At 44.3% G+C, this 26722-nt stretch overlaps 1 protein-coding gene across 9 annotated transcripts; it reads right to left on the reverse strand.

Annotated features, from left to right (window-relative positions):
* Positions 1 to 7218: 7218 nt before the first annotated feature.
* On the reverse strand, positions 7219 to 26432 carry Arfip (ADP ribosylation factor interacting protein arfaptin). 9 transcript variants are annotated; one of them, XM_077662302.1, is made up of 9 exons: positions 26208 to 26432; positions 24950 to 24982; positions 22918 to 23151; positions 21806 to 21862; positions 19753 to 19910; positions 17842 to 17958; positions 14496 to 14897; positions 11400 to 11507; positions 7219 to 9188 (listed from the first exon to the last, which is right to left on the reverse strand). In XM_077662302.1, the coding sequence occupies exons 1-9, from the start codon at positions 26224 to 26226 to the stop codon at positions 9180 to 9182; spliced, it is 1137 nt and encodes a 378-aa protein (XP_077518428.1). In that variant the 5' UTR covers positions 26227 to 26432; the 3' UTR covers positions 7219 to 9179. The 9 variants fall into 9 exon arrangements, with proteins under 9 accessions (XP_077518428.1, XP_077518433.1, XP_077518432.1 ...); XM_077662307.1 differs by lacking the exon at positions 21806 to 21862; XM_077662306.1 differs by lacking the exons at positions 24950 to 24982; positions 26208 to 26432 and adding an exon at positions 24509 to 24646.
* Between the last annotated feature and the right edge of the window lie 290 nt (positions 26433 to 26722).

Raw genomic sequence — 26722 nt, forward strand, 5'->3', positions numbered from 1 at the left:
CGGCGTGGCCTGGCGACGCGCTTCCACAAACAGGAATGGGCCATTGTTCAAGCATACCGGGAAGCATCTGAGGCTGCCATGTCTAGTAGGGATGTAGCGAGAATAAATCATATTTTGGTTATTCGCTTCTGCCTTAAGGTTGCTGTATGGGATTATTGGTTCATAACTCGGCTGCGAATACAGGCAGCGAGGACGGCGCTGTGTCGTCTGTCTCCTTCGTTTTCGCCTTTTGCTGTTTTTCCACCCCAGCGCCAACTTTGTTTCAGTCTATTTTGTTAACTAATGTGTGTTTATCCGAGCATGGGACTGTGATGCGAGTAGCATCTGTTCACTGTCACTGTCTAATAGCCCGCTGTGACATAGGCGATGCGGGGAGGGCATTATTTTTCTTATTTTTATTGGCCGCCCTAACAAATGTCACAGCTATCCGCATTGAATTTCAAGGTTTGTGCAGTATCTGGGTCAGAAATTTAGTGGCTGCAGCCTGCAATGCCATTTTCACTGTCAGTACTCTAATTTGTCCAAAATGCCAAGGAACTACGACACATAGCAGTAGCTGTATACGGGCAGTGTGACCTCAAATTCACTTCCGTAACGTATGATTATGCTACATTACCAAAAGAGACCTCTACAATATCATGCATTATAACTGTCAAGACAAGGTGTTCAGTTCACTTCACAAAATGTATTTCATTTATGGTGCTTTTCCTGACTTTGGTCATGCTGACGATATGTCCAGATTTTTAAAAGTTGACTCTTTTGAGAGATTCGAACAGCTTAGTGCCTGCAGTGACGTCAATGCTTTAATTAGTTTCTTTGCAAATATTGTTAAGGAATGTATGCAGTGTTCTGTTTCTAAGAAAACGACAAATGATGACAATCCCCCTTCGTGGGTATGTGCCATGTCACGAAGGCAACAACAAGGGACCCATTGTACTTGTTTCGTGTTATTGAACTGTGGCCTTTTGCATTAAGTGATTCAGCAACCCTTTGAAGACTGTCCAGTTCACTAACAAAAAGATGAACTTTGATTCAAGACTATTTCAGCAGAAAACTTCTGTTTTCATATCACAATGCAGAGCTTAGTAGAAAGTAACCCTCACAAATTCAGGAAATCTATTTTATCTCGTTCCTACTTGATGCATTCAATAATTATAATTTTTTTGTATTCACAAATGGTAACTTAGAAATTCCTCCTCTTGCGACTACCTCACACGTCTCAACCAGCGACGTTTTTATAAGCATGCAAGGAATACTAAACATTGCGTTGCATTAAGACACTAAAAAGAGCTCTGGTCTGGATGACACTATGTGGAATGTGCTAGCAGATATCTTACTATCATATTTACAAATCGTTATCAAGTCCCACAGTTCCGACATAATGGAAGCTTGCCAAAGTTGCTCCTTTACACAAATCTGCAAACGCCCAATTATTAGCAAATTGTAGTCCAGTCTAACATCCCATTCTTGTAAGTTTTTAACACATTGCTTTCAAACATAGCACGAAGTTTTTTGAAACAAACAAGCCGAGTGAATCTCGGAACAGTTTTCATTGTGGCTTCAGCACCATTTCACAATCGAATTTACTCGTGATCTTGCTCCTCTCAATCACGGTTGATTGCAGTATGCAGACTTAATGAAAGCATTTGACACAGTTCATCATAAACTTTTGCAAAGCTGAATGCCATACTAAACAATCTGTCCCTTGTTAACTGAATTTCTAGTTATTTTCACTTCGGTTACAGTATGAATGCTCAGCTTGACCAAATCTTCAGTGGGTGCGTCATCAGGGATACCACAAGGGTCTCTTCATGGAATTCTTTCCTTGCTTCCTTCTAAAATATCAATGAAAATTTGCTCATATGCAGATGACTGGGTGCTCTGATGTCATTGAAAGCTGTTGGTGCCTGTGCATTGCAACATTTTTTAATGTACTAAAGAAGCCCATCTATTTTATATCCCCACTCTGGCAATAGCCCCTGCAGGGCATCAGTATATCTACAAATAAATAAGTAAAATAAAGATGTCAGGATGTAGAAGAAAACCTTGTACTGCAAATGGATAAATATCTAGCGCTTAAAGTGACTATGCAATGAATAAAAAGTCGCTTGTAAACGTTTTCAATACTTATAAATGATGCTAAGAAGCATTCGCACCAAGCATGAGTCTTTGGAACTGAGCCGGCAATTTATTATGAATTTTTAAAAACCGTGTTTTTTTTAAATTCGCGGGCCGATTGGTGTGCTCGTAGTGACCGATTTTGAAACTAAAATTGTGAAAAAAGACGTCACTGTACCCATGACGCCGCCAGGCCACCACACGCCCTCATTCGCTGGAGCCATGCACGGCAGCCACGACGTCACGGGCAAACTTCCGGTAGCCGTGAAAATCGTCTGCTCGTGCCGCCGCGCGACCCTCTCGGGCAAGCGCGAGCCAGGGCATTGCAATTTTCCTCTGCCGCCTCCTTCTGTCGGGAGTTCGGAGCCACTCGCAGTGGCTCGCCGAGTCGCTACTGTCGTCGCTGGCGTCAGCGGATGACGTATTCATGGGCGGGGCCCAGTCCCAGAGCTGTTTTCTTTATTTTTGTCTGGTTCCCCGCGTGTACGAGTGAGGGGGAGAGGAGGAGCGTAATTTTTAATCGTCTATATCCGGTGTTATTGATGCTAGCTTAAAAATTCTTGCGTTGGAGTGACGAGTGATGAAATGCCTATCTCTCGTCTGCTTTACGTAATTAAATTAATTTATTGCATAGTCCCTTTAAGCCAAAAAATTCAATGCATGGTATATGTGCATATTATGGCTTTCAGAATCAAATTTAAAAATTTGTTGCAAGTGCCTTGTATCATTACCACAGACCATGTAGAGAAAGGAAAGTATGATGTATATTGTGGGCAGAGGTGGGCAACCTCATGAGGCCGACCTCAACCTCACGTCGTGAGGTGAGGTCGGCGCCGGCTCGAAATTTTGCGAGTGAGGTTGAGTGAGGCCGAGACTTCTTGCAGTTGCCACGTCATACTCCGCCGAGTGCCGCTTCCGAAGCGGTGTTGCAGCCCATCTCCGCAGTGTGCATGCAATGTCGCTTGGTATTCGCGATGTTTCCCCTGTTTGGACAACCAGATGCCACAGTTCCCTCTTAGCTTCCGGTGCTGCGCCGCAGTGTCCGTTCAGAACGAGCCTACAGGGAGCCGCACTCCGCTGGTCTTCCCGGAAGGAGTGTTACTGTAATAAGAGCACGCCACTCTCCCTCCCCTTTGCCCCGCTGGCGTAGCACCCGGCTGCCTGCCGGTCGGCTCAAACTCCCGGGAGCGCGCAAAGCACCTAACTCACGTTGACCCGCGGTAGCTTTGTTTGATGCCGCAAATAAGTTCAGTCCAACAAGCACGCAATAAATTCTTCGCAGCGCTGATGGCCCCTAGCAAGACTGCTTCGTGTTCATGCTCGTTGTCGGCGCTGACGTCATGGCTCTTGCCTTGTAGTCGAGTAAAGGGAGCCTGCTGTACTTTACACGGTGACTTAAAGGGCCACAGAAAGGGGTGTTTGAGCTTGGCTTTAAAATGCTTGCACTATGTAGAGTATAGGCCACCGAGCGTCCATGCCGCGTACGAGACCTCAAAAGCGAGCGAGAAATTTACAATACAATTTTAAAAACTCCCGCTTTCGCACCTCCCGGCGACACGCGGTGCCGGGCTTTCGCACGAAAACTTGGCAGACGACGTCACGTCTTGCAAATGACGTCAGCAGCCGGGGGTTATTGGTTCACAGCGCCAAATTCTTTCAGACGTCACGCGCTACCGCTCCCGCTTCGCGCGCGCCGCAGCCGGCGGAGGTAGGAAAGGGGCCGAGTGTGAGAGTGGTGTGAGTGGGGCCGGAGGAGGAGCGCCGCCGTTTTGACGTGCGAGAGAGGGAAAGGCGCGAACACGCGGAAGTTCAAATTTCGCCTGCATATAACTCAGCTTCCACAAAACGTATTAAAATAATTATTGCTGGGGGATAATTATGAACCGTCGTCTTTTAACATCCTAGACATATCGCAGCTTTATTAAGACCCCCTTTCTGGGTCCCTTTAACAGAAAGCCAGAAAAAACCTTTATAACACCGTCAAAGCTTTTGATCGGTGTCTTCCCCTTTCAAATCTCACACTACTTCTGTATATTCCAGTTCTGTAATGCAAGCAGATACAAATTTCACTTTTTTATCCTTTCGAATAACCTCTTGTTTGTCTCTGGTTCCTTGTGCCTTCTTGGAAATTCGCTTATTATTCCGAAACACCGCAACACGAGGCAAACGCACCAGCATAGCGGTGTTGCAGCGGCGAAAAAATGCAAAATTATGATGAATGTAAGGTGATGTGGTAGCTGATTCCTTTTACTTCTTTTAATGAAGATGTGAGAATGGAACTGATTACATGCTCGCGCTGTGATGCTGAGTCGCTTTTTCAAACCTTCTAATATGACGTTTAATGGGACACACTGTTGTTCGTTTCTGTTTTTAGTGTGCGATTTTTCTTTGTATGTTTCTACTCATCCTCTCTTTTTTTCTTTCTTTTCTCGTATGGTATCAGTTAGGTTGGTGGACGGGGCACTACACGTTATCTTTCCTTTAACTGTTTTGCCGAGACCCATCGCAGAATGCTTGTGCAATGCTCGTTGGTAAAAAACATCGAGGATGCTGGCGTACCATTGATTAGTTCAATTTTGAAGGAAAACAAGCGACTGACTTCAAGCAGCTTGTCTCAGGCTGGTTGACGAAATGGTGCCCAGAATTCTGTTGAGGCGTATGAGTACTTGGGCGTTTTTTTTTGCCTGGGGTGGGAGCTTGGAAAAAGATTTCGCTGCGGTGAAATTTGAGCGGAGAGCCATGGTGCTCTTGATTGAGAGAGCGGTTCCCACTGCCCACTCTGGGCCAGTTGTTTTGACCCTTGTGATTTTAACAGTTCGCACAGTGTTCGAAGACGTAATCTAGCGCTTTCTTTCAAAATGCCGTGGGTTCACCGAGTCATCCATGGAGGAAGGAAAATTTTCCTTCTTCCATGGAGTCATCGGAGAATTCCCAGGATTTCGAAACCATTACCATCGCCACCTGGAGGAAAGTGGTGGAAACGGGGGAGGGTCCTGACCCCCCAGGAACATCAACATCATCATGCTTAATTATTAGCTGCACGTATTCCTATTTTCCCGCAAAATAATTGTCTTCAGTTGCTGGCTAATGTACAATATTTAGTCAATATTCTGGCAACATTTAATTCAGTAGCAGCTTATCAGACTTCCCCGGGCTCATAAGGATACACTGTTAGCATCATCATCATCGCCATCATATCGAGAGTCAAAGGCATGTGTCATTGCATGATCTTTTCAGTATGTCCTACATGAGAGCTGGCGCGTTTACCTGCTGGAAAATCTGAATGTCATTAATGTGTACCGGGTTGTGGGCACTCTCTGTAATGCGTCATGCGTGCATGTGTAGAAATGTGGGATTCATATGTATCTTGAAATGGGAGTGGATGGGGGCCTGGTATGACGAGAAATTACATCGTTGTCACGTGAGTGTGATGTCATACTACAGCGTCGTCACGTGACTAGGTTTGATGGCACATTACATCGCCGTCACGTAACCTGCATAACGTCACACTCATATGATGTCAACACTAATAATGCCAATTAGTCTTAGCGTTATCCAATTATATTAGTGCTGCTTAATTATGTTACGTCATCATCATCGTAGCGTGACTCGTCGGCTCGTGACTTCGCATGGCGCCATTTCTTGCGGATGCTTTTTTTGCTGATATGACCTGGAAAGTGAGCCATCTAATGCTTTCGCATTAATAAAAGAAGCCGCTCGCTTCTACACAGACAAATACGTGCCTCTGTTGGTGTGCTACAGTCGCAGCTTGTTAAGTGTTTTCGAAAGCAACATACTGAGGACTGAAAAGAGCATTCTCGCTATGCCGGACAGAGCTAGAAAATCGAAATATACTGATATGCGTCTGCATAACCGCCGCATTGGAAAGTACATCGACGAGTATCGTGAATACCTCCCCCCTCCTCCCAATTTCTGGTAGATGGTGTAGAAGGGCTGTGTTTGTCAATTGCCGGTTCGTGCGTGAATGAGCGAGAGGCTTCCTATATGAACAAGAATACACGAAGCAGGTTGCCAAATATTGACACATATAAAGTACTCACCAACATACCGGTGGTATCGCGTATGGGACACCCCTGTCCCCCGCAGGCCATATACTCTCTGAGGGATCATCCCAGACTATGAGCTTCTGCTATTGCGTACACATCAACAGTGTCTGTACACACCTTATTAAATATTACAATCATCATTTTGGCTTTCCTGTCTCACAGGATTCTCAGAATTGTTTTTAACTGAAAAACTTCGTAATCGGTTTTTGTTTTGTTTTTCGTTTGTTTTCTGAGGTCGAGCAGCCGACCTCAACCTCACAATTTGAAGGTGAGGTTGAGTGAGGTCAGCAGTGGCCTCAGGAAAAGTGAGGTGAGGGCGTCTAAGGAGACCTCAGCCTCAACTGATGAGGTTGAGGTTGAGTGAGGTCGGCAAATTCTTTTTGGGGTTGAAGCGAGGTCCAGATTTGTGAGGTCAAATGCCCACCTCTGATTGTGGGATGGTAAGGTATGGCATGGTATGGTATGGTATGGTATATGGGGTTCAATGTCCCAAAGTGATATGGGCTAGAAGGGACGCCGTAGCAGATGGCTCCAGAGATTACGCAGTACACGTCCTTGAGTTTCACCTCTATCGAAACATGGCTGCCACAGCCATGAGAGTGACATGTTCTAAAACTTTTTAATGCAAGAAGAGAGATTGCACTTTGAGATGAAGGTCATCATTGTCACGAATTACTGCTTACTGATATATAGCACACAGCAGTTTTGCACATGTAGTTAATTTCTTCATACCAAGCAACACTGTCAGCTGCGCGGCAATATGTGGTGGAGGCCTCAACCAATTTCAACTACCTGATGTTCTTTAGTATACACCGATACCTCAATATGCAGGCTTTTTCACGCATGTACAACATAATCAAGGATTCACAAATGAATAACAGGCTGTGGCTCGGCTAGTTGGCGACACAAGAACATAATGAAAAACAGCACACAGCTTCCTTGTCCTGCTTATACGCATTGTTTTTCATACATTCTCACCAGCAATCATTCAACGACAGAGAAAGCAGAGTTCGCCAAATAAACAAGAGCACACTTACAGATGCACATTTTTTATTGACTTCAAAGAGTGGCTCAACATAAGCAAGCAGTAATTCAGGCAGCCTATTTGAGTTCGGTCCTTAGAAAAATAATGCACATCACTTCAGAAGCTTGCAACAGTAATGGCAGCTAATGCCTGTATGGCACAAACAGGGTCTAGTATGCAACTTATGAAGTAAACTAACAGAAAGAACACAAACATGTGACATTATATAACTCACATTTTCCGAAGTAATAATTTCAAGCCATGTGTTGACAATTCAATCCTAATCTTGTAATGCATATAAGCTGCAAATCCATTCTACTGCCTAAAAGCTGAAAAAATTTCATGAGTACATGCTGACATTATTGCAAAAATACGAGCAATACAAGAGCCAACAGTAAACTCAAAATCAGCGCCACTGCTATCTAAAGCACTGTTATTGAAGGCCTTAAATGAACAGGGGCTTCCAGACTCAAATGCATAAATGGAAGGAGACTAGCTGGAATAATGTAATACAATTCGCTTTTGACCAAGATAAAATGTTGGTTCAAATACCAAGGTCTAAGAGCCATTTGGATGCACAGAAGGTACAAAAGCCCAAGACAAAGACAGCATACTCAAGCATGGCATCTGTTAACTTCCAATGTTTAAATGAATGTAAGACAAAAACTGCCTTAAGGGGCCTTGAAACACTTTTTAGCAAAACTGCAAAGAGATACCACCTGTAGAACTGCATACAGCAGGAACTTTTCATAGGTGACTTCTGGTGGCAGAGATCAATAACTGCCCCTCAGTGGCTCAGACACATTCCATCTCCTCTTGTCATTGCTACAGAGCCACTGAGAGCCACCTGCAATGCTCCACCCAGTGACTGCACTACGAATTTTCTCGTTTCACTCAAGTGTGAGCTGATTACTACTGGCTTAGGCAAGCAATTCACTAAGTCTGCTCAGGCCGCTTTTGCTTTCTCTGCCACTCTGCTCAAATGGCACCCACCATTTGCAACACTGCAAGACTCCAGCTAACAGCTCTTCCCTGCTTACTACAACGAGATAGAAGTGGAAACAGCACAGAAATCCGGAAGAGAAGGAGGAGAGAAAGGGATCACAAACAGGCATAGAAAGCAGCTAGCAGTTTTCAACGCAAGTTTCCAGGTCCTCTTCAGTGCATAAAGCATTTACACTCCTATTAGGTCTCAATTAGCATGCAAGCTAACAATTCAAGAGGGTTACATGCCACCCCACCCCCCCAAAAAAAAGCATTTCAGGGCCCCTTAAACAAACTACTTCTTGAGGTCAGCGCAAAGTGTGGGCTCGTGGTTGTATAATGTGCTACTTCGTTCTTAAAACAATCTCATAGCCAGCTTAAACAGCATGGCACCTGGAATGCAAAGCAAGTGCAAAATCAAGCCAAAAAGTGCTTCAGTATGACTTGGATCAGTCTCGCAATACAGAAGCATGCCAATCTAGCCCACAACAATGCTCTGCTGACCATTCACAGTCAAGCCTGTAAAATTCACACTGCACTCAATGTGCTGTGCAGACAAACTTCTGTGAAAGCATAAAAATCTGTTACCTACAAACACACAGTACATTACACATGCTTGATAGAGGCACCAGCAGAGAGAGCAAACCGGTAGAGTTTTTACTCTTATTTACAAGCGCACACAAAATGAAATCCCTTTCTGCCTTTCAACGAAGCATGAAAGCAACGGCACACAATTTCATGTCTGACTAGAACAGTGGCAAGCACACAAAAACATGTGGGATTAGAAGCAGCAGACGAGAACTAAAAGGAAGGACAGAAAACAGAACGCCCAAGGAAAAGAAGAGCATTTCACGAGGCACATCAATTATGTATACTCCTTTCACTGTGCTTAAAACAAGCCTTTTTGCATGACTATTCAAAGTAGAACAACCTGTTTACATCTTTTTCTGGTGTTGTAACAAAGATGCTGGTGGCCATGCCTCCTTCTAATGTGGCTGCAAAAAAAAAAAAAGAAGATTGCTCAAAATTTTCCGAAAACAAAATTGGGAGTAAATGTGCCCTTTCCTGAAGAATCCTAAGCAAAGGCACAAGACCTTCCACACTGCACTGGGGATTCCTCCATTCCTACAAACTGCCTACCTAATACACATGAAGCAAACACTGCTGGTCACAGCAGGGCAAACCACTGCCATCCGATCGCAGGCTACTTTTTTGTCGTTACTGTCACCATCGTATTGAAAGTGTTCAGTGAATGGTGCCTTGCCTGATATGTTGGCAAAGTGGAATGGTTACAGAAAAGACGGAAACCAAAGCCAAAGCATCAAATGTGCATGAACAACTCTCTAGTGACAAATCAAAACAAGTGCTTAGCTTTGATCAATGAAACATGTACAAAAAAAAAAAAGAGGCTTGCAAAATACTATGCACAGAGAATGCCGAGCGCACTACTTCGATCAAAATTCACTAGGTCATAGCTACGATCACAACCAAACATATTATCTAGCTTTAAAACTGGAAGGCAATCACACACCGCTACAGAATCTCCAACAGCCTGGATTGGGCAAGTAGTGTTTGTGTGAACACTTTGCTAATCTCGAGTTTCCTTGAGCGCTCTACCATCAGATCACAGTAATTAGCCAGCCATGTGTTGCCGGACGGCAATGAATGGCAGCTTCAAAAATTACTAGAGAAAGAAATTAGGCAATAATCTAACAAAAACCATGTCCACTCTGAATTCTCTCTGTACCCAATAAAGCTCTGCAGAGAGGGGATTAACATGACAAGCTACCAACCCCATGCTATTTCCTTTACTGTTTTCAAGAGCCATAACCCCTCAAGCCAACAGCAGCCTGTGTTACACGACACCAAAGGAAGTTATTCACTATTTCACCTGCGCTGTCACAAGGCATGTTTCTGCCAATGAGTACGAGAAAGGTCAGCTTTCTGCAAAGAAGGGACTCCAAACCTGATGCAGCAGTGCTCCTTTCCGAGTACATGCCTTTATTATTTCAGGACAAACGGTTGTTGCAAGGAGAGACAAAGCTGTACTCTGTTTTGTCCAACCGCCTGATTGCCGTAAGCACATACATGCAAGTGCAGTTTCTGAACAGCCTCATTTTATGGCTATGGCAATGGCTGCCCCTAACATCACCAGAGTGCCAGCCATCACCTCAAAGGCAACATCTTGGCCGTGAAAACTGTGTAGCTATGTACTACCATGCTGCCACAGTTAAAAAGGGAACACAGTAGTTACAGTACAGACTACCCAGCGTACTCTTATTCACTGGTAGTTCCTGGAGTGAACAGATGAGCTGCAAGCAAACATACCCCCACCTTAATCTGAGTAAATAAAAGATACAAAATTAGGGAAGAGTTCCAGTCCTGCACTCGAAGACAAAAGGCAACGCAGTTATAAGAACTGAAGTCATTCAGTTAGCACTACCCAGAGCACTGCCAATGGACCACTGCTACAAAAAGAGCAAACACATATGCAGATGTTACGTAAGAAACCCGTCGGGCTTTGATCACTAACCAAGGTAACCTCCCTTGTGACTCCAGCAAGATGCAATCTTGATAAGCCCATGCCTACAACTGTTCCATGCTTCTGCATGCGTGCTGAGTTCTGCTGTTGTTCAGACACAGAACTGTATCCTAACAGACTGCAGCATTAAAACAGAGTGAGCTAGGTGGCAGTAGACGGCCTCTTGTTGCCTTACAGGCTCGGGAGGTCAAAGTGCCCATTAATATGAACCAGCAAGGTTAATAAAAAAAATTTAAAAAATGACTATACAGCTGTGCTGCCGTGGGTTTCCTCACAATGAAAGCAACTGTGCAGCAAGTTCCGACAGCTGCACAGTAGTGTGACTGCCTTGCTATCTTGCTCAATCATGCACCTTTTGAAGCTGTGCGTCTCAGCAACGAAGCCAGTGCGTGCACTGCACTAATCATGCAGCTGACCAACTGCCTTCCAAACTAACAGAAAAAGAGGAAACGGAACACATCTGTGGGTCAGCATCGGAGACCGATGTGTCACCTCCATAGCACCCCACTCGCCAGCTGCACGCGACCTCTGATAGAACTGTCCAAAGGCAGGATGCACAAGAGACAGCAGCGCGAGGTCAACACCGGAGAGCATGGAGCAGCAGCTCTTGTGTGCAGCTTCACTGCTCCAGCCAGGATGGGGAATTGGAGTTTGGGTTCTTCACCTTGATGTTGAACTGCTTGAGGGTGGCCTCGAGAGAGGCCTGGTTGCCCGAAAAGTAAGACGACACCGCATTGTGGAAAAGCAGCAGCTGCTTGTGCATCACCTTCACCTGCAAAGTGGGACAGCAAACGGAGGGTGTAACGTAAGGGTTCCATTTCAGCGAGTGCGTTAGAGAGGAAGACAATGCGAGGTTTATCTGCTGCAACCTTTCATAATGCTTCCTCTATTGGGACTTTTCCCAGTAATCGTATTGTTGTTTACAAGTGCAGTAAAACCTCGTCGATATGTTCCCAGTTCATACACTCCAAATCGCGAGCGATAAGAACATCGTAGAGAGTCGCATTATTTTTCTCCCGGTTGATATGTTCCTGGATAACATGATTTCGCAGCTACTATATTCGAAATTTCGTCAAATTTTGGTCATACAATATGTTTAGTGACCAAACAAACACGTGCAAACATATTGTGACGAAGTAGAAGAATACGAACTGTGCAGTGGCGCGAGCAGGAGTGATCGTGCCAGGCCGTCCGCCATTAAAATCATTCTGTAGCCATCTGTCATCTCATATGATTGATCGGCTTGCCGTCACGTAACAATATGAGTGGGCCGAACCTGAGGGCATGCGACATGTAGGGCTAGAATGCAGATGAAAACTTCTGCTGTGGCGGCTTCTCTGAAATGTATAGGTGCAAGGGGAGAAGCATAAAAAAAAAAACACTAACGAACAAGCAAGTTGTTCCAGTGGGTACATGACAGGAAGAGGCAAAATGTCACTGGTTCTTTGCAGTGCCAAAGGGCAAGGGAGCAACCTTACAACTACAATGGTACACTTACATATGAGTGGGCCAAGCCTAAGGAACACAGCACATACAGAAAGAACGTAGCAATGGTCAGCCGCTGGGGTGGCTTCCCCGCAGTGACACAGTGCAAGAGGCAAAGCATCCAAAACTAATGCGGAGGAAATATGTGTTACGAACTTTCTTCTCCGTTGGGGACAAAATATATGCTGACTAAATTCTGCGAGCACTTGAAAAGAAGCTGCTCAGATATTGCGCTAAGAAATATTAATCAACATTTTTGTGAAGTGAAAGAGTCCGTTCAAAGCCTCATTCAATAGGTACATTTTTAAAAATTAGGCGGTTTGAATTGCTCGTTTTCCTGGCTAATACGCCTTTTCCCAACATTTTTTTCTAAGTGCATTTATGAGGCTTTACTGAACTGAATGCCTCTTCTCACTCTCTCAAAATAATGACCTGCAGAAACAGCACCTCAGTTTTATAATGAGCACTGGCTACACACGAATTGTGTAAGCTGCTCACAATGCCATCAAATGCTCAGTTACAGTCCAGTGTTCAATTATAAGTCTCACAAACATAACAATTTAATTTACAAAATAAAGTAACTTGTTGAGTGAGTCAGTTACCAGATACTCATTTTATCCAAGACCCTTTCAACATTCTGCAATCTTGTGCGCTCTGTGGCAACCAGGCTTCACATTCTCACTAAGCATGGCAACTGTCAAAACATGGAAGGAATCTTAAAACAGGATGCAGCTTATCGCTGGAACCTTGTGACACTGACAAACCATGGCAAAGCGAAAGCTCCATCGGCCATAAAATTAGCTGGAGGCAACACCACGTAGCCTGACGCTATCACCTTTGGATGAACATGCTGCATCTGAAATTTTGCATTTGGATTGAACACTTATGTCCACACCCACCAACAACCCAATGTTGCTATGGGTTCCCAACAGGCTACTGTTTTAAAACTCTTTGTTACATATACAGTGTGTTGTTTTATGATAGAAGACAAGTATAAGCACTCTGCTTCAGATAACTGCCGCATCGTTCCTAAAAATTTTATGCAGATGTGGGATCTTGTATGAATGGGCTAAATGGCACCTTTTGCCCACAGTGAACCCCAGTGCACGTTGTCTATGGCTACACTGAACCAACAAAGTAGAATTATACACAAAGGCAACGGCACCACCTGCAATAATGAAAGCAAAACAACCACTGCGAGGCCGCCGCAAAAGGCACAAAAGCTTTCCTGGTGACTCCCCTTTCCCCCTAGTGACAAATGGTGCCAGTGCTGCTGTTGCTGTAAAATTCTGGACTTTTGGGCCCACACCAGTGCAGATTACATAACTTGAAATCACAGTGAAAAGAAAAATTGGAAAAGAGAGAGAGAGAGCTGTACACAAAAGAACCAGCAGTTTAGCCAGTAAAAGAGTTAGTGAAATCTTGTTAATTCGACTCTCATTAACTTGTAAATTCACATAATTCGAACTAGAAGCGCGGTCCCGGCCAACGTCCATGTAAGTTTAAGGCGCCGAGTGGCCTCACACCGGTAAATCCAGACAGAGTCACACCAAGGCCTGACCCGCGCAGCCACAGATGATCCAAATAGACCTCCCCAAACCTGAATGGCAAGAAACAGTGGTGCCCGCGCACCTCAACCGTGCGCACTATGGCAGGTGCGATGACAATCAGAAGTCCCTTATTGCTGAATTTAACACAGCTGCATAGTTTCTGTTTCGAATTTCTTCAAACTTTACGCCTCCACGCAGCTGCTGCCAGGCACTGCTTGGCACGTCACTGGTCTCTTTTTATTTTGGGATGGTGTCACGCTGTTCTAATCCTACACATATTTCCCTCACTTGCATCCATGTGCTTCTTCCTTTCTTCCGGTACGCCAAAACGCACTGTTTACAATCCTTGCAGTGAAGCATCCTCAAAGCAATACAGAGCCATTTGTGAAGATGTACTGCTGCTGCAGCACTGCACTGCAAAAAGAGCTGCGGAGGCGTTTACGATTTTGGAGCAATTCTTCGACACTCCCAGCTGTGTCCACAAAGCAAAGCATTAGCTGAAACCACGAAAAATCGTCTTTGTTGCTTGGTTTTCATCTTAACTGTAGGTCATCCAGGTGTTCATTAGATAAAATTACTGTAATGCAAATGGTTTTCAGCAGTTTTTTGCGGGCCATGCGATAACTTGAACATCTTTTCTGGTCCCTTGAAGGCCGAATTAAGAAGATTTTACTGCAGTACCTTTCTCCCAAAGCAATACAAAGAAGATAAACGAGGTGGCCCACCTTGTTCTCTTCGAGGAACTTCATCTTGATGGTGACATCGGCCTTGAGCTTCTCGTACTTGTCTCGGTGGATGGCAAAGTTGCGCTGGGCCTCATCCATCTTGGAGGAGATGGCTGTGCCCTGGGTTCCCTGGGTCAGCTCCTCCAAGTCAGTGCGGTACGCATCGTACTCAAGGCGGGCGCTCTCATACTGTCGCACTGTGAGCAGTGTATCATCAATGGTCTTGTGGCAGAGGGTGGCAAGGGAGGAGACAAAGAAGTTGAGCGCCCCGAGCAGCGTCTCGCCATTCTTGCTCAGAGACCGCTGCGCCTCAGCATTGTACCGGAACTCCTCCTGCAGCGGCGGGCTGCGGTGTGCAAGCTCCTGGAATGCTTCCGCCAGGCAGCCCTGTGTCTGGACCACCTGTTCAAACAGAGAGGAGTTCACGAGCTGCCAGGACACAGCAATCATCACTTTCATAAAAAAATGCAGTGAAAAAAGGCTTTTCCACTCCGCTCAAAAAGATCCTGCACATCAGCTCGACCTCTATTTTACACAAATGCAGCAAAACTACAGAGAAGAAACAGAACAACAGAGAAGCACTACACGAATGCAGCTAAATAAAGGGTTCGGACAAGCAGAGAAAAGTTGAAAATAAAAAATGAGCAGCAGTAGTGCATTCGTGCAGGCAAGTTGATCACGAAACAGCAAGTTTTGCATTAGTGCAGTGGTTGTACCAGCTACCACTGATTTTTGTGTGCGGCTTTCAACCAAACGAACTTATTCCACATTTTTCATACAAAACGCAAGGCCAAGCAACAACAAGCTGCTAATTACCAGCTTGACAGAGGCTGCCATGCCTTTTGTGGCAGGTAGAAACGGCAATAATGTACATATGTGCAATAAGGGAGCAAATTACTCATCGGTATCCACCCATGCGCAGACATGCAGCTACAATGGAAAGCAATACAGCTTACACAGAAACTTCATAGCTAAAATAAGTTTGTCCTGGCCGGGGTTCGAACCTGGGAACCACCGCTTCACCGGAGCAGTTGCTCTGACAACTGAGCTAACTGGGATGGCCAGCAATGGCACGGCGAGCGTGAATTGATCAATAACTCGAAGTGGGACCGGTATTGCTCAAATGTTTTAGGAGAATCGCTCGAGATGGAGTAAATTTGTAATAAGGGAGCAAATTACTCATTGGCATTTACCCAAGCGCATCCATCCACAGATGCGCAACTTAAATAAAAAAGTTATAGACATGCCTGTACAGGATTACCACCTAAAATCATCCATAAAAGATGTTGCGCACACACCCATCATACACAAACATGCACACTGCTTTTCATATGTGTACAAAAATATTACAAGCAATAAGATAAAAAAAAATATAGTATCACAATTTGGTGCCTAATGTTACACAGTAAAACGTCATTCATTTGAACTTCAAGGGAGTGCAAAAATGTCTGAATTATCCGAATGTCGAATTATCGAATGGCCCCCCAGAACTGCCTAAAATCGCTCACGTGAAAGCAAAATTTGGTGGGAACCTGGGCAATTGTTATCTCCTTTTAAGACGAAAACTGCGTGAAAACCGTGATTTCTCGCAGTTCTGTCTAATACTTTAATCGAACCATGCCCCACATACCCCGTATGCCATATACCATATAATCATACACCACATACCGAACATTTTAATATACCCCAAGCTTTTGCGGTCTACATGATCATCCCGGGTTAGGTGTTGTCTAAAAATTACTCCCCAGATATTTTCTTTGTTTACAGGTTCCAGCTTATCAGATCCTAGGTATAAGTTGACGTCAAAGCTGACAGTTTTGTGCGGGAGCAAATAAAATGACCATTGTTGTATTTCTTGTTTTTATTTAGGTAAGCGTGATACTCGCAAAGCATGCAAGTCCTATAAAACCACCTGACTGAAGAAACACATTTGTATCATGTGCATAAACTATAAAATGTGTGCAGTCACTACTCCTTTACATATATTACATATATCGTTTACATATATTGTCACAACCCAAGGAGAGCCGTGCAGGTAGGTGTAGGGGAGAACTGAAGAATGAGGTCGGTCCTTTCAATCCCAGAGCCAGGTCTAGCCTGAGTGCACCTCTGGAGACAACCGCCACTTCATCGCCGTTTCGACTAAGTGCATAGGCCACACGATGCTAGGCACATTGCAATATGCTGAATGATGCCGGCCCTAGAATGTTACCTTGTGCTACTCCCACTGTTTTTTGTGAAGATGAGAGTTCTTCCCCAATAGCAACGCTCTGTTTCTGTCAGCAAACTTAACAATAAACTTGGCAGATAAAATGGCTTGCTTTAATGGTTTATGGGGTTTAACATCCCAAAGCGACTCAGGCTATGAGGGATGCCGTAGTGGAAGGCTCTGGGTAATTTCGACCACCTGGGGTTCTTCAACGTGCACAGACATCGCACAGTATATGGGCCTCCAGCATTTTGCCTCCATCGAAAGGAGACAACCGTGGCCGGGATCACAGATAAAATGGAATGAATACTGTCAAGCACTTTTGAAAAGCTGATAAACACACCCGGAGTTAATATCTTGTTTTCTAACACATAATTATTCATTCTTTTTGAGTAAGCGGAGCTAATTCAGATGACATTACTTTAATGAAAATCAAACTGCTGTGATGATACAGTAGAAACCCACATACGCCTCATACTAATACGAAGTAGGATTTGGGGACAGCAAGAACAGGAAAAAAATGAAGTTTACATTCGCGACGCATACAGACCCTATTCACTATCAGATTTTGTGAGCTTTTGCATGGCAACCCTGTGCCCTCCCAGCCGGCATACTGTTGTGAGGCTCGAAAACTAGAAGTTCTAACTGAGGGGTGCTCGTGGGCCCAAAAGATGCTGAAAAAAGGCAGAGGGGAGGGGACAGAACACCCTACTTCTCTAATCTATGTGTGGAAGGTCGCTGACAAAAGTCCACCCGTCATCCCTTGGGGTTGGAAGTTATTATCGCATTTGCCAGACAAAATAACAGGCCAGCAGCCGGGCCAGCAGCCAAGCGCCATAATTACTGAGCCACTGCGGCAGACCGTTAAAGATATGGGTAAAACTTTTCACAGGGGACAGTTGAAGTAGGTCATACATCATAAGGATATTGCGAGAATTCAGGATGCTTATAAATAAGCACAAGGCAAGAATAAAGCGGATAAATATGACGTTGCAAGTTTTTAATCAGAGCAGTTAAACGAGGAACCAAATAAGCCATACCACTTTTCATGGTCACCTCGAATTTTTGTCATGAGCTGCGAAAAGAACTTTTATTGCTCTAACAAGGCTAGCTTTGGCAGAGAAAGCAGGTACAAACCTGGTGAAAGTGTGAGGCGAGGGCGCGTGCCAAGCGCAGAACGTGTAAATACTTGGCCTGCGTGTCCCGTAACTGTTCAATCTGGGCTTCCAGCTCGGTGTCCACCGTCCTTGTGCCCTGGAAACAATTGTTATATTCAGTGCAGGCATCCGTCAATGACAAGCACCGAGACTGCCTCACTCAAGAAAGCGTGCCAGTTAATTAGCATCCCCATCAATTGCCTAAGACAAAAGTCCAGTTAAGTCCTTGGTACATGAATGTACTGTTTAGCGTGCGATATTCAAAAACATGGCACTGGGACATGACAAGATGATAAAAACAGAAACGGGTGCAAATGGAGAGCTTCACCATGACAAAGCACCTCAATTTTTCAAGCGCCACATTTAGCACATTAAAACAGATTTAATGGAAAATCTTGAACGAGCCAATCTTAGCACTGCGATCAGCCATAAGAACCTGCAAATTAAACAAGACAAGGGCATTCTGGTACATAAAACGGAGGAAAAATTTTCATGCAAAAACGACATGACCAGGAGCATCTATTCAGTAAAAGCATTTCTTTATGTGACTCTCCACGGCCTTCTCTGGTTGTTCCCACAACTTGTAGAGATCTTACATATCATTCTGAGCAGTGAAGTCACTCCTCAAACTTGAAAATTTTGGGGGGACACTGGATATAATAAAGATGCCCAGTTCAGATCCTGAAAAGATATCCTCGTACTATGTGTGGGCTTTGATGGCAAACAGTATACCCACAGTATTTCGAACAAATTATTTTTCATGACAGATTGCCATTTGACACAAATGCTCTGGAGAGCTGAATAACTACTATGCAATGACTGATACCAAATGCTGAATAACATGTCGTCTGGTTCCTTAAAGGCCAACTCTGGGGTTTTTGTCGACATTTTGAATTATTTATCGCATCACATTCCTTGCAGCCCCCCTCACTGGCACAAAAACCTTTTTCAAAACACCAAGTACACCAATTTTAAAACAGCAAAAACAGCAAACCAAAACCACAACTCGGTCTGTGGACAGAGACAATGCTCCGGTTGACGCAGCGATGACGTCCCAGGCGTTATTGAAAGAACACTCGCACACACTTCAATGGCTGAAATCACAACTGGAAATCCTGACTCCGTTCATAACCGTCCGAGATGACCTAATATAAGCTTCAAAATTTGTTCTACACATGGGGAGAGGGCAATAAATGTTTGGGACGTTGCAAACACAATACTGCATGCAGAAATCCCCTGAATTGAGGATACGAAAATGGCAAACTTTTAAATCGATCTGTGCATTAATGAAGTACAAGACTCGGCGGAAATGATCAGAATGGGAGGAAAACCTACTCTGAGTTTCATCAGAATACGTGAATCTTGAAAGACACCCTGAGTTGCTCTTTAACACTTACACTAGGGAACACAACTAAGACAACTACCATTCTGCACGTTGACATCAGCTAATTAAGGTTGCACAATCGTAGCACTCTGTACCCAAAACAGTGCCCAAACTACTTTAAAGTAAAACGACGGCAACTGTGACACATTGGAGTGGTATATGGCCAATCAAGCAGTTTATAAGTCCAGTGTCAGCATGACATGACTGCAGTCATGGCAGGCCACATGATGCAAAATTTGTACCTGTAGATAACTCAATGGAAATATGGGCCCAGACTATGGTGCGAGACTACTATATTGTCACGTCATAGTGATAGCGCCTTGGACAATGGACGAGCAGACTGAAGTGGTTCTTAACCAAACTTCTCTAATGGGTTGACTTGGGCCCACAAATAACTGAAAGCAGTGGAAGCGATAGCAACAAATGTTGCAACCTCCATGTAAGGCGGCATGTGACTGCAGAATCGCAACTTGACGCACGACAACTGAAGGCACGCAATGGCCGTACCTTCCCAAGCTTCTCTGAGAGCATCTGCCTTGTGCACTTGTAAGTTGAGACACTCCATTGACGGAGGTACTCAATCTTGGACTGGCCAGCCTTGGTCACTCGAGGGTCACTGCCATTTTGCACGGGACTGGGTGTCGTGAGTGGAACACTTGTGGTCGCTGCAAAGAATGCAAGGCAAGCATTGCTGACAAGCTCATCGCTTGGTCATTCTTATTTGGTACTTCTATTCTGTTGTGATTAGAGAATGTGCTACAATCGTAAATATGCTTTTAGCTTTCAAATAACAGCAATGAAGACATCAGTATTGCAATATAAGGTCAATGGAAACACATACAGTAAAACCTCATTGTTTTTTCTTAAATTAATTGCGGGGGGGGGGGGCACATATCATGCGGGAAACCGTATATAATCCAAACCGCCTGGTTTTGAGAAATGCAACTGTTAAATGAGATACAAAGGCATTTATTTCTTTCATTTCCACTCCACAAAAATTTGGCTATCACTTCTTGGCACAAAGACTGAACAGCTATTTTTCTAGTGCTTGCAGAATTCAATCAGTATTTGCGTTGCCCTTGGCTGCGGAAAAACTTTGCAACACGTCTGGTCCGTCGACAGTAATGGCAAAATAAGCAGCGTCTCTTCCCCGTTTATGGATGCTTCAACCTCTATCACCAATGCATAGCGGGGAAGCTGCCGCAGCAGTCTTGCTCCCCGTTTTTCGCACGCTGCCCACTCATACATACGCACATCATTGTCGCTTTCATACGCTTCGCCCCCTTGTCCTAAGGCACTCCGAAGAAGCCGCTGCTTTTCTCCTCTTTGTGTGGCGTCCTTGCGGGAACAGCACACGTTTTGTTTTTGATGCTTCACCCTTTCTAATAAGGAACTGCAGAGAAGCCACAACAGAGGGGCTTGCCATTCCAGTTCATGTTGCGTGCCCTCAGTTTCGGCCCACTCATATGTTTGGACATGTGCATTTGATCGCTAAACGTATTATATGACCAGGGTTTGTTGGAAATTTGAACGTAGTAGCCGGGACATCGTGCTATCCAAGAATGTAGTAACTAGAAGAAAAACAGTGAAACTCTATGGGACATTTTTATTGCCTGCGATTTTGAGCATGTGAGCTGAGAAATGACATCAAAAGGGAATTATGAACGAGGTTTTACTGTACTGCATCTAAACAACAGATGATGACATGACTACACTGGTCAAGCTAAATGTGGCTACAAAATAAACAGCTTACCACAAGACCCAGAACATAGGTAGATGTTTAGCCTCAATGACTTGGAAGTGATTTCGGGTTGTGGTATTCACGCATTGCTGTTTTGTTGCCATCAAACCAATTAAGCCACAGTCCTAATATTTGACAATGAAATGGATATGCCATAGAAGAGAACATTTCTTCTGCGAAAACTCAAAGGCAAATGTCAACTTCCTTGTATCAAAGGTTAACAGATGTTCAAGGTAAACCTAGGTAAAGAATTTTATGAGATGCGATGGCTTATGGAGAAATGAGACGTCAATGATTTGACATGCACAGAGGACACGTTAATTAAAAAGTAGTTGCATAATTCAAGCAGGCAGCTAATTTCTTTATAATTTCTTGAGTTTGGCTGGATGCCAGTAGTGAGTAACTTTACAGCACTACTCAATCGATTTTTTCTAAATTCAGAAGCGCATACTCCAAGCTCTTAAAAGAACCAATTCAACATGGCAGCTTAAACAGCTGCTTTCACTGAACCACTGGAAACACTAGCTCACATTACATTTCATGTAAGAGAGTCAAGATAAAAACAAGCCTAAAAAGAAGCCTCGGTAACTCCTAGCAGCAAAGTATAAACCCAATATGAATGAATTTTTCCTTTAACTGCAGGATACCATGCTGGAGGGTTCTTACCACTGATTAACTCGTAATGTTCCCACCTGATATCTTGTTCAAATTTCGGATTCACCTCAACGACCTGCTTCATTAATACACCGTTTCCATGCCCTCAAGAAAGCAAACATGATGAGCTGTGAACAATGAGTAACAGCAAACAGCAGCATGTACCGTGTTTCACTGCAGGGAGTCCACACCCAAGCAGGAATCCACAAGCCTCATTTTTCACTTGGAAGAAACAAGAAAACGTTCTCCACTTAATTTCGTGAATAACAAGTGCCTCCACCATGCTACGCCCAGCATTCCTTGCACTTTTCTCGCTGCCAAACTTGCCAACAAGCGCAGCAGTACACACAGCGTAAACGCACATGCAAGTGGGTATGCCCAGCTAAGAGGTCTACATTGGTTGGAGGTAGAGTCTGTATACATGCAGATACCAAGAGAACTGCATCTCAAAATAAAAGTAGCAAGGAAAATGCAGTTCCTCCACTACACATGTAATGATGCTGCCAAAGAGAAAGTACCCAGGAACATAAGTAGTGATGGCAGCGACATTACATCTTATAATAAATGTGCGTCACGATTTTTTGAATTAAGCATGCCAAATACCTGTGCCAGCCATATTCCCACCTCATTACTGCTCCACAGAAACACACTTGTCGACCCGCAAGATTACAGAATGCAAGTGGGTTTTGTGTGTCTTGAAGCTATTCCCTCATCCCTTTGCAATTCCTTGGATGCTAAACTGCAACTTGTACTGTACCCACATAATAACCGTCGCTCCTAATTGGTTTGTTCTGTCTCCACATACAAGCATGGAGGGTTTCCAATGTTTAAGAATAGAGCTCTAAGGCACCTCCATATCACAGAACCCATGAGTATGAGGCAACATTCAAGAATGGCCGTGTTTTACAGCTGCCTCGTCAGCACCCAAATCCCATTTTAAGAAACAGTACTTTGTAGCCTGCTTGAATTTTGCAGTTCAGTGAAATGACTTAGCAAAAAGAATGATTGGTTTAGCTGGTAAACCAGTGAACACATCATGTCCGAGAGTCCGAATGTGATCCTTAATGTTCTCGCAGTCATCTTTACCTTATTGGGCTTTCTTTTTGTCTACCCAACTTTTGTAGCCTGTTTCCTCCATATACATATGCATATAGAGTTGGAAGTCAGTGCTGATATGTTGCGTTTCTTCCATTTTTTGCGCATTTCATGTTTCACTAGAAGGAAGGCTGAAAACAGGGTGAGACTGAGAAGAAAGACGAAGGACAAGTCATTCCTACCAGGTGGCTGTGCTGCCCATGGTGAAGAAAATGAGTTTGGTGGTGCGCTAGTCCGTTGCTGCTGCTGCTGCTGGCTAGATCGGTGACCTTCAGGGTGTGGCATTGCGCCTCCACTGTGAACCACGTCCCGACTCTCGTTGAGTGGCGGCACTTCGTCCAGGGCCTTGCGCAGGTCCTCTTCAAACTCACGTCCAGAGTCCGCACTATGGCTGGGTGACGACACTTCAGTCATCACTGCGAGACAGCAACATGCAACTTTTCCAACAACCCCTCCGATCGGAAGCCTAAAATCTGCTGGCCTGGAATCAAGACAGCATGGGAATGCCTGTTGACTACTAAAAGAATAATTGATCAATGTATCAGCTATGTCGTGTTGCTGAGTTGAAACTTGTCCAATCACGTACATGAAAAGCACACCAACATGTAACATGCTGCTGTGCATTTGTCACTGTTGAAAGTTTTTAAAAGGCAAGTCTATATATTACCATCACTGGCGCAAATAGCACATTTCGCTGTCGCGATCGTCACGCTCACTAAGTGTGATGATAATAATAATAATAATAATAATAATAATAATAGTAATAATGTCTTTATTCATGACACACATTTTCCATCCAGCTCGCATAAGTCTGGGGCCGCTTGGTTCATTGAGTCTTACAATATGCTTCGGTTACGACGATCATTTAAAACTTTTCTCAGCTGCTGCAATGTAGTGCCACCTACACTGCGACTATTTTACCCAAGAAATTTTAGCTACAAGTGCCCGACGTTACGTCAGCGTTAGCTTGCAGGTGTCAAATTTTGTGATGTTGGGAGGTGCTGCAGCGTATTGAAGTGGCCTAATCTTTTCTTTGACTAGACCACGAAGCCCGTGGAAGAACCTAGCGATCGTGACTACCATATAAGCTATCGTTCAAATCAGTAGGCTGAACTGCTCTTTGCAACACCTTTTGGCACAGCTGTTTGAATCTCAAGAACCTGGCCATCGCGTAAAAAAAAGCTAAATTAAACCCAGTGATTTCAGAAAGGTTGTATCCATTACTTGACGTTTATCTCCAGTTGCATAATGCCTGTTATGCGAAGCTTAAGCCGTGAACCCCGCAGAAGCAAAATTGATGCAGAGAATGACGTGTGCTTTGTCAAGCTTTCATCGAATAAAGCGATCCCTGCCTAATCGAACAGGTCTGAGTCAACAGGAATATGCAGACAACGTGCTTATGATGAACAAAATAAGCCGCGGCATCTAAGGATCAATAGCAACGACTAGGATCCAAATGAAAGCGTTACAACCGGCTGTCCACGCACTCCAACGAGGCGTTCAAGGCTGCCATTCATCGGCTAATGGTCACTTTATGATCAATATACGTTTCCATAAAGTATAGGCACTCCGCCTGCCGACTGAGAGTCCAAGCAACGGTCTGGGAGAACAACTAGCTCGAAAACTTGTAACAACAAGAATGCTGCTTTCCGAAGCTTGATAGTCCAAGCATCGCGAAATCCTCCATGGAACGGTACCGGACCCTCCCTTGATAGCAAGCAGAGGAGTCGCAGGCCAAGCATAGTGTCAAGCTTGAAAACGCACTGTTCTTACCTACACGCCCAGCTTAATGCGCTCCGTGACGCTATCCTCGCGAAATCAGCAGGCCCATCAATCTAATCAAATCCAGGTGAACCAAACGTACACTCCATTATCCAGAAAATAAAAAAAAAGAAAGGCCGCCTGCCCGATAGGAAACGCTGGCAAAAACGTCATTTCCGGCTAAAGCTGCTTTTTGAAAGCGCCGTTAAGCGACGCCACAATAGCGTTAGATTCCGCAATTTAAATTTGTTTTTGTATAAGCCGCAAACAGGAAACTCATCGCATGCATTGCGAAGTGCGTAATTGGCATAATGCAAATAATTGTTGAATAGGAATAAAAAATTACCTAATAATACGTGATTTTCTTTCTTGCTTTACATTTGCAGTTAATGTTGTCCCAACCAGTTTCAAATTTTCCGCACTACAGTACTTTCTCTCGGCATTAATTCTTACCTTCGTAACACGATCCAGCGAGGATCCATGATTCTGTTAAAGAAAATAAGAACAAAAACGGATTAGCCTAAGTTATAACAGAAAAGCAAGCAAGCAAATAAGGTGGAATGCTTTAATTTTATGACCGCTCGCGAATCACTTTTACTGCAGGTCTGTACTACGTACTCGTTTGCCGGTAATTCGCTAATCTTGCTTTACATGCATGTTAATCTCAAGATGAAAGAGCGTGCTCCCGATAGATATGAAAGCATGAACTATGCCGACGAAGAATAATGTACAGGTGAAAATGAAAGGCGTAGACACGGTTCTTTCGCTATAGCCATATACTTTGTCATAAGACAAAGCCTTGTCCTGTGTAGGTTCTCCTCTTGTACCTCGTCTTTTTTCGGCTGGTAAAAATTATTCTTCGACATGTCATACCAACTGGCCCACCATTCAGCCTTGCTTAAGAGAACGTAGCGCCATAGTCAAGATGCATTTTCAAAAAGAGCTGATCAGAAATAGCTGCTCTCTTCCCAGGCCCATATATAAAAATGGGGGACCCATTGTCCCACTAGGAATCAGATAACTCCCGAATTTCACCTACACCGCCCCGTTCCACTTCTTCGAACCCGTTCTCCGAAAACAAAAACAAAAAATTGTATCCTGCCATGCCACTGCCGTAACGGTTCTTTTACAGGTGCATCTCAACATTTCTATTATACTATTTACTTGCAATATAAACTCAGCGCTTTATATCTGTTACCGCAAACTGGGTGCTCCGATCACGTATGTTTGCACATATTCCAGATGTGGCAGTACATTTGGAACCTAAACATGCGTAGATGTAGCCAGGAATTCTCATGCACAGCTGCGTAGAAACCATGCGCCAGATTTTGTTTCAGGGCTGATGAACCAAGAACAATGCGAACAAAAAAAAAAAAAGAAACGCCGTGCCTATTCGCGCTCCATGCAATGACAGAAAAATACAAAATCTTCCATTTAAATTTCTATGGTATATTTAATTATTTTCTTTTTAAGCAGACACTTTGTCCAAAGACACTTTGTATTAACGCTCGGAATTAAATGTTAGCCTTCTATACGTGTGCACACGACTACCTGTGAACACCATATATGCGCACGTCGTACGGCTGAGACCGGAGGAACGGCGAAAAGCAGAAGGTAAAAACGAGCGACAAAAATTGTACGAAATTAGGACGTCAAGTCCGCGCGAAGAGCTGCGCGAGGAAACCGGTGGTGCTGAAAAATACTTTCGCACCCTCTAAGCTGTAGCTCATTGCCTTTGCCGGTGAGGAGAGCCGAGTAGGGCAGCAGTTAGACGACGTCCAAGCGCTAGCAGACGACGTGCCACTTCGTCTCAGAACTTGCTCTCAAGTCTCAGGAATGCAGTTTTCGCCATGTCAGCGCAGAAAAAGGCATTCACACGTGGGCTGAATTACTTGTAAAATAGCACTACATACACGTAGAAATGAACGCCGCCTACGGCTTGTCTTGCGCTGGATTCGGAGCCCCTCTCTCTGTTTTTGCGCTCTTTTTCTTGTTTTGTTTTTATACGCATGCGCTCCGGCATGACGTATGCGAACATACGCCTGCGTGAACGCGACTCCGAGCAGCTGCACAGTTGACGCCTGTGCGTGTAAAAAGAAACAACAAAACGCGCGCACTCGCACAAAGCGGATCTCGCGCGCCTTTGAAATGAGCGCGCCTTAAGTGCCGTCCGACGCCCTTCAGTCTTGCATGCAGTCACTCCTTTGGCATTTGTGTTGTTTCCCA

This window comes from Amblyomma americanum, chromosome 4 (assembly GCF_052857255.1).
Source record: "Amblyomma americanum isolate KBUSLIRL-KWMA chromosome 4, ASM5285725v1, whole genome shotgun sequence".
Classification (NCBI taxonomy): domain Eukaryota; kingdom Metazoa; phylum Arthropoda; class Arachnida; order Ixodida; family Ixodidae; genus Amblyomma; species Amblyomma americanum.

Bases quoted from the DNA above. Each gene is read 5' to 3' on its own strand.
- Arfip (XM_077662301.1), bottom strand. The intron at 23,152-24,949 runs GTAAGAATTAAT...GCTGTCTCGCAG, and splicing joins CGCTGGATCGTGTTACGAAG to TGATGACTGAAGTGTCGTCA. The intron at 19,911-21,805 runs GTACATGCTGCT...CATTCTTTGCAG, and splicing joins ACTCCCTGCAGTGAAACACG to CGACCACAAGTGTTCCACTC.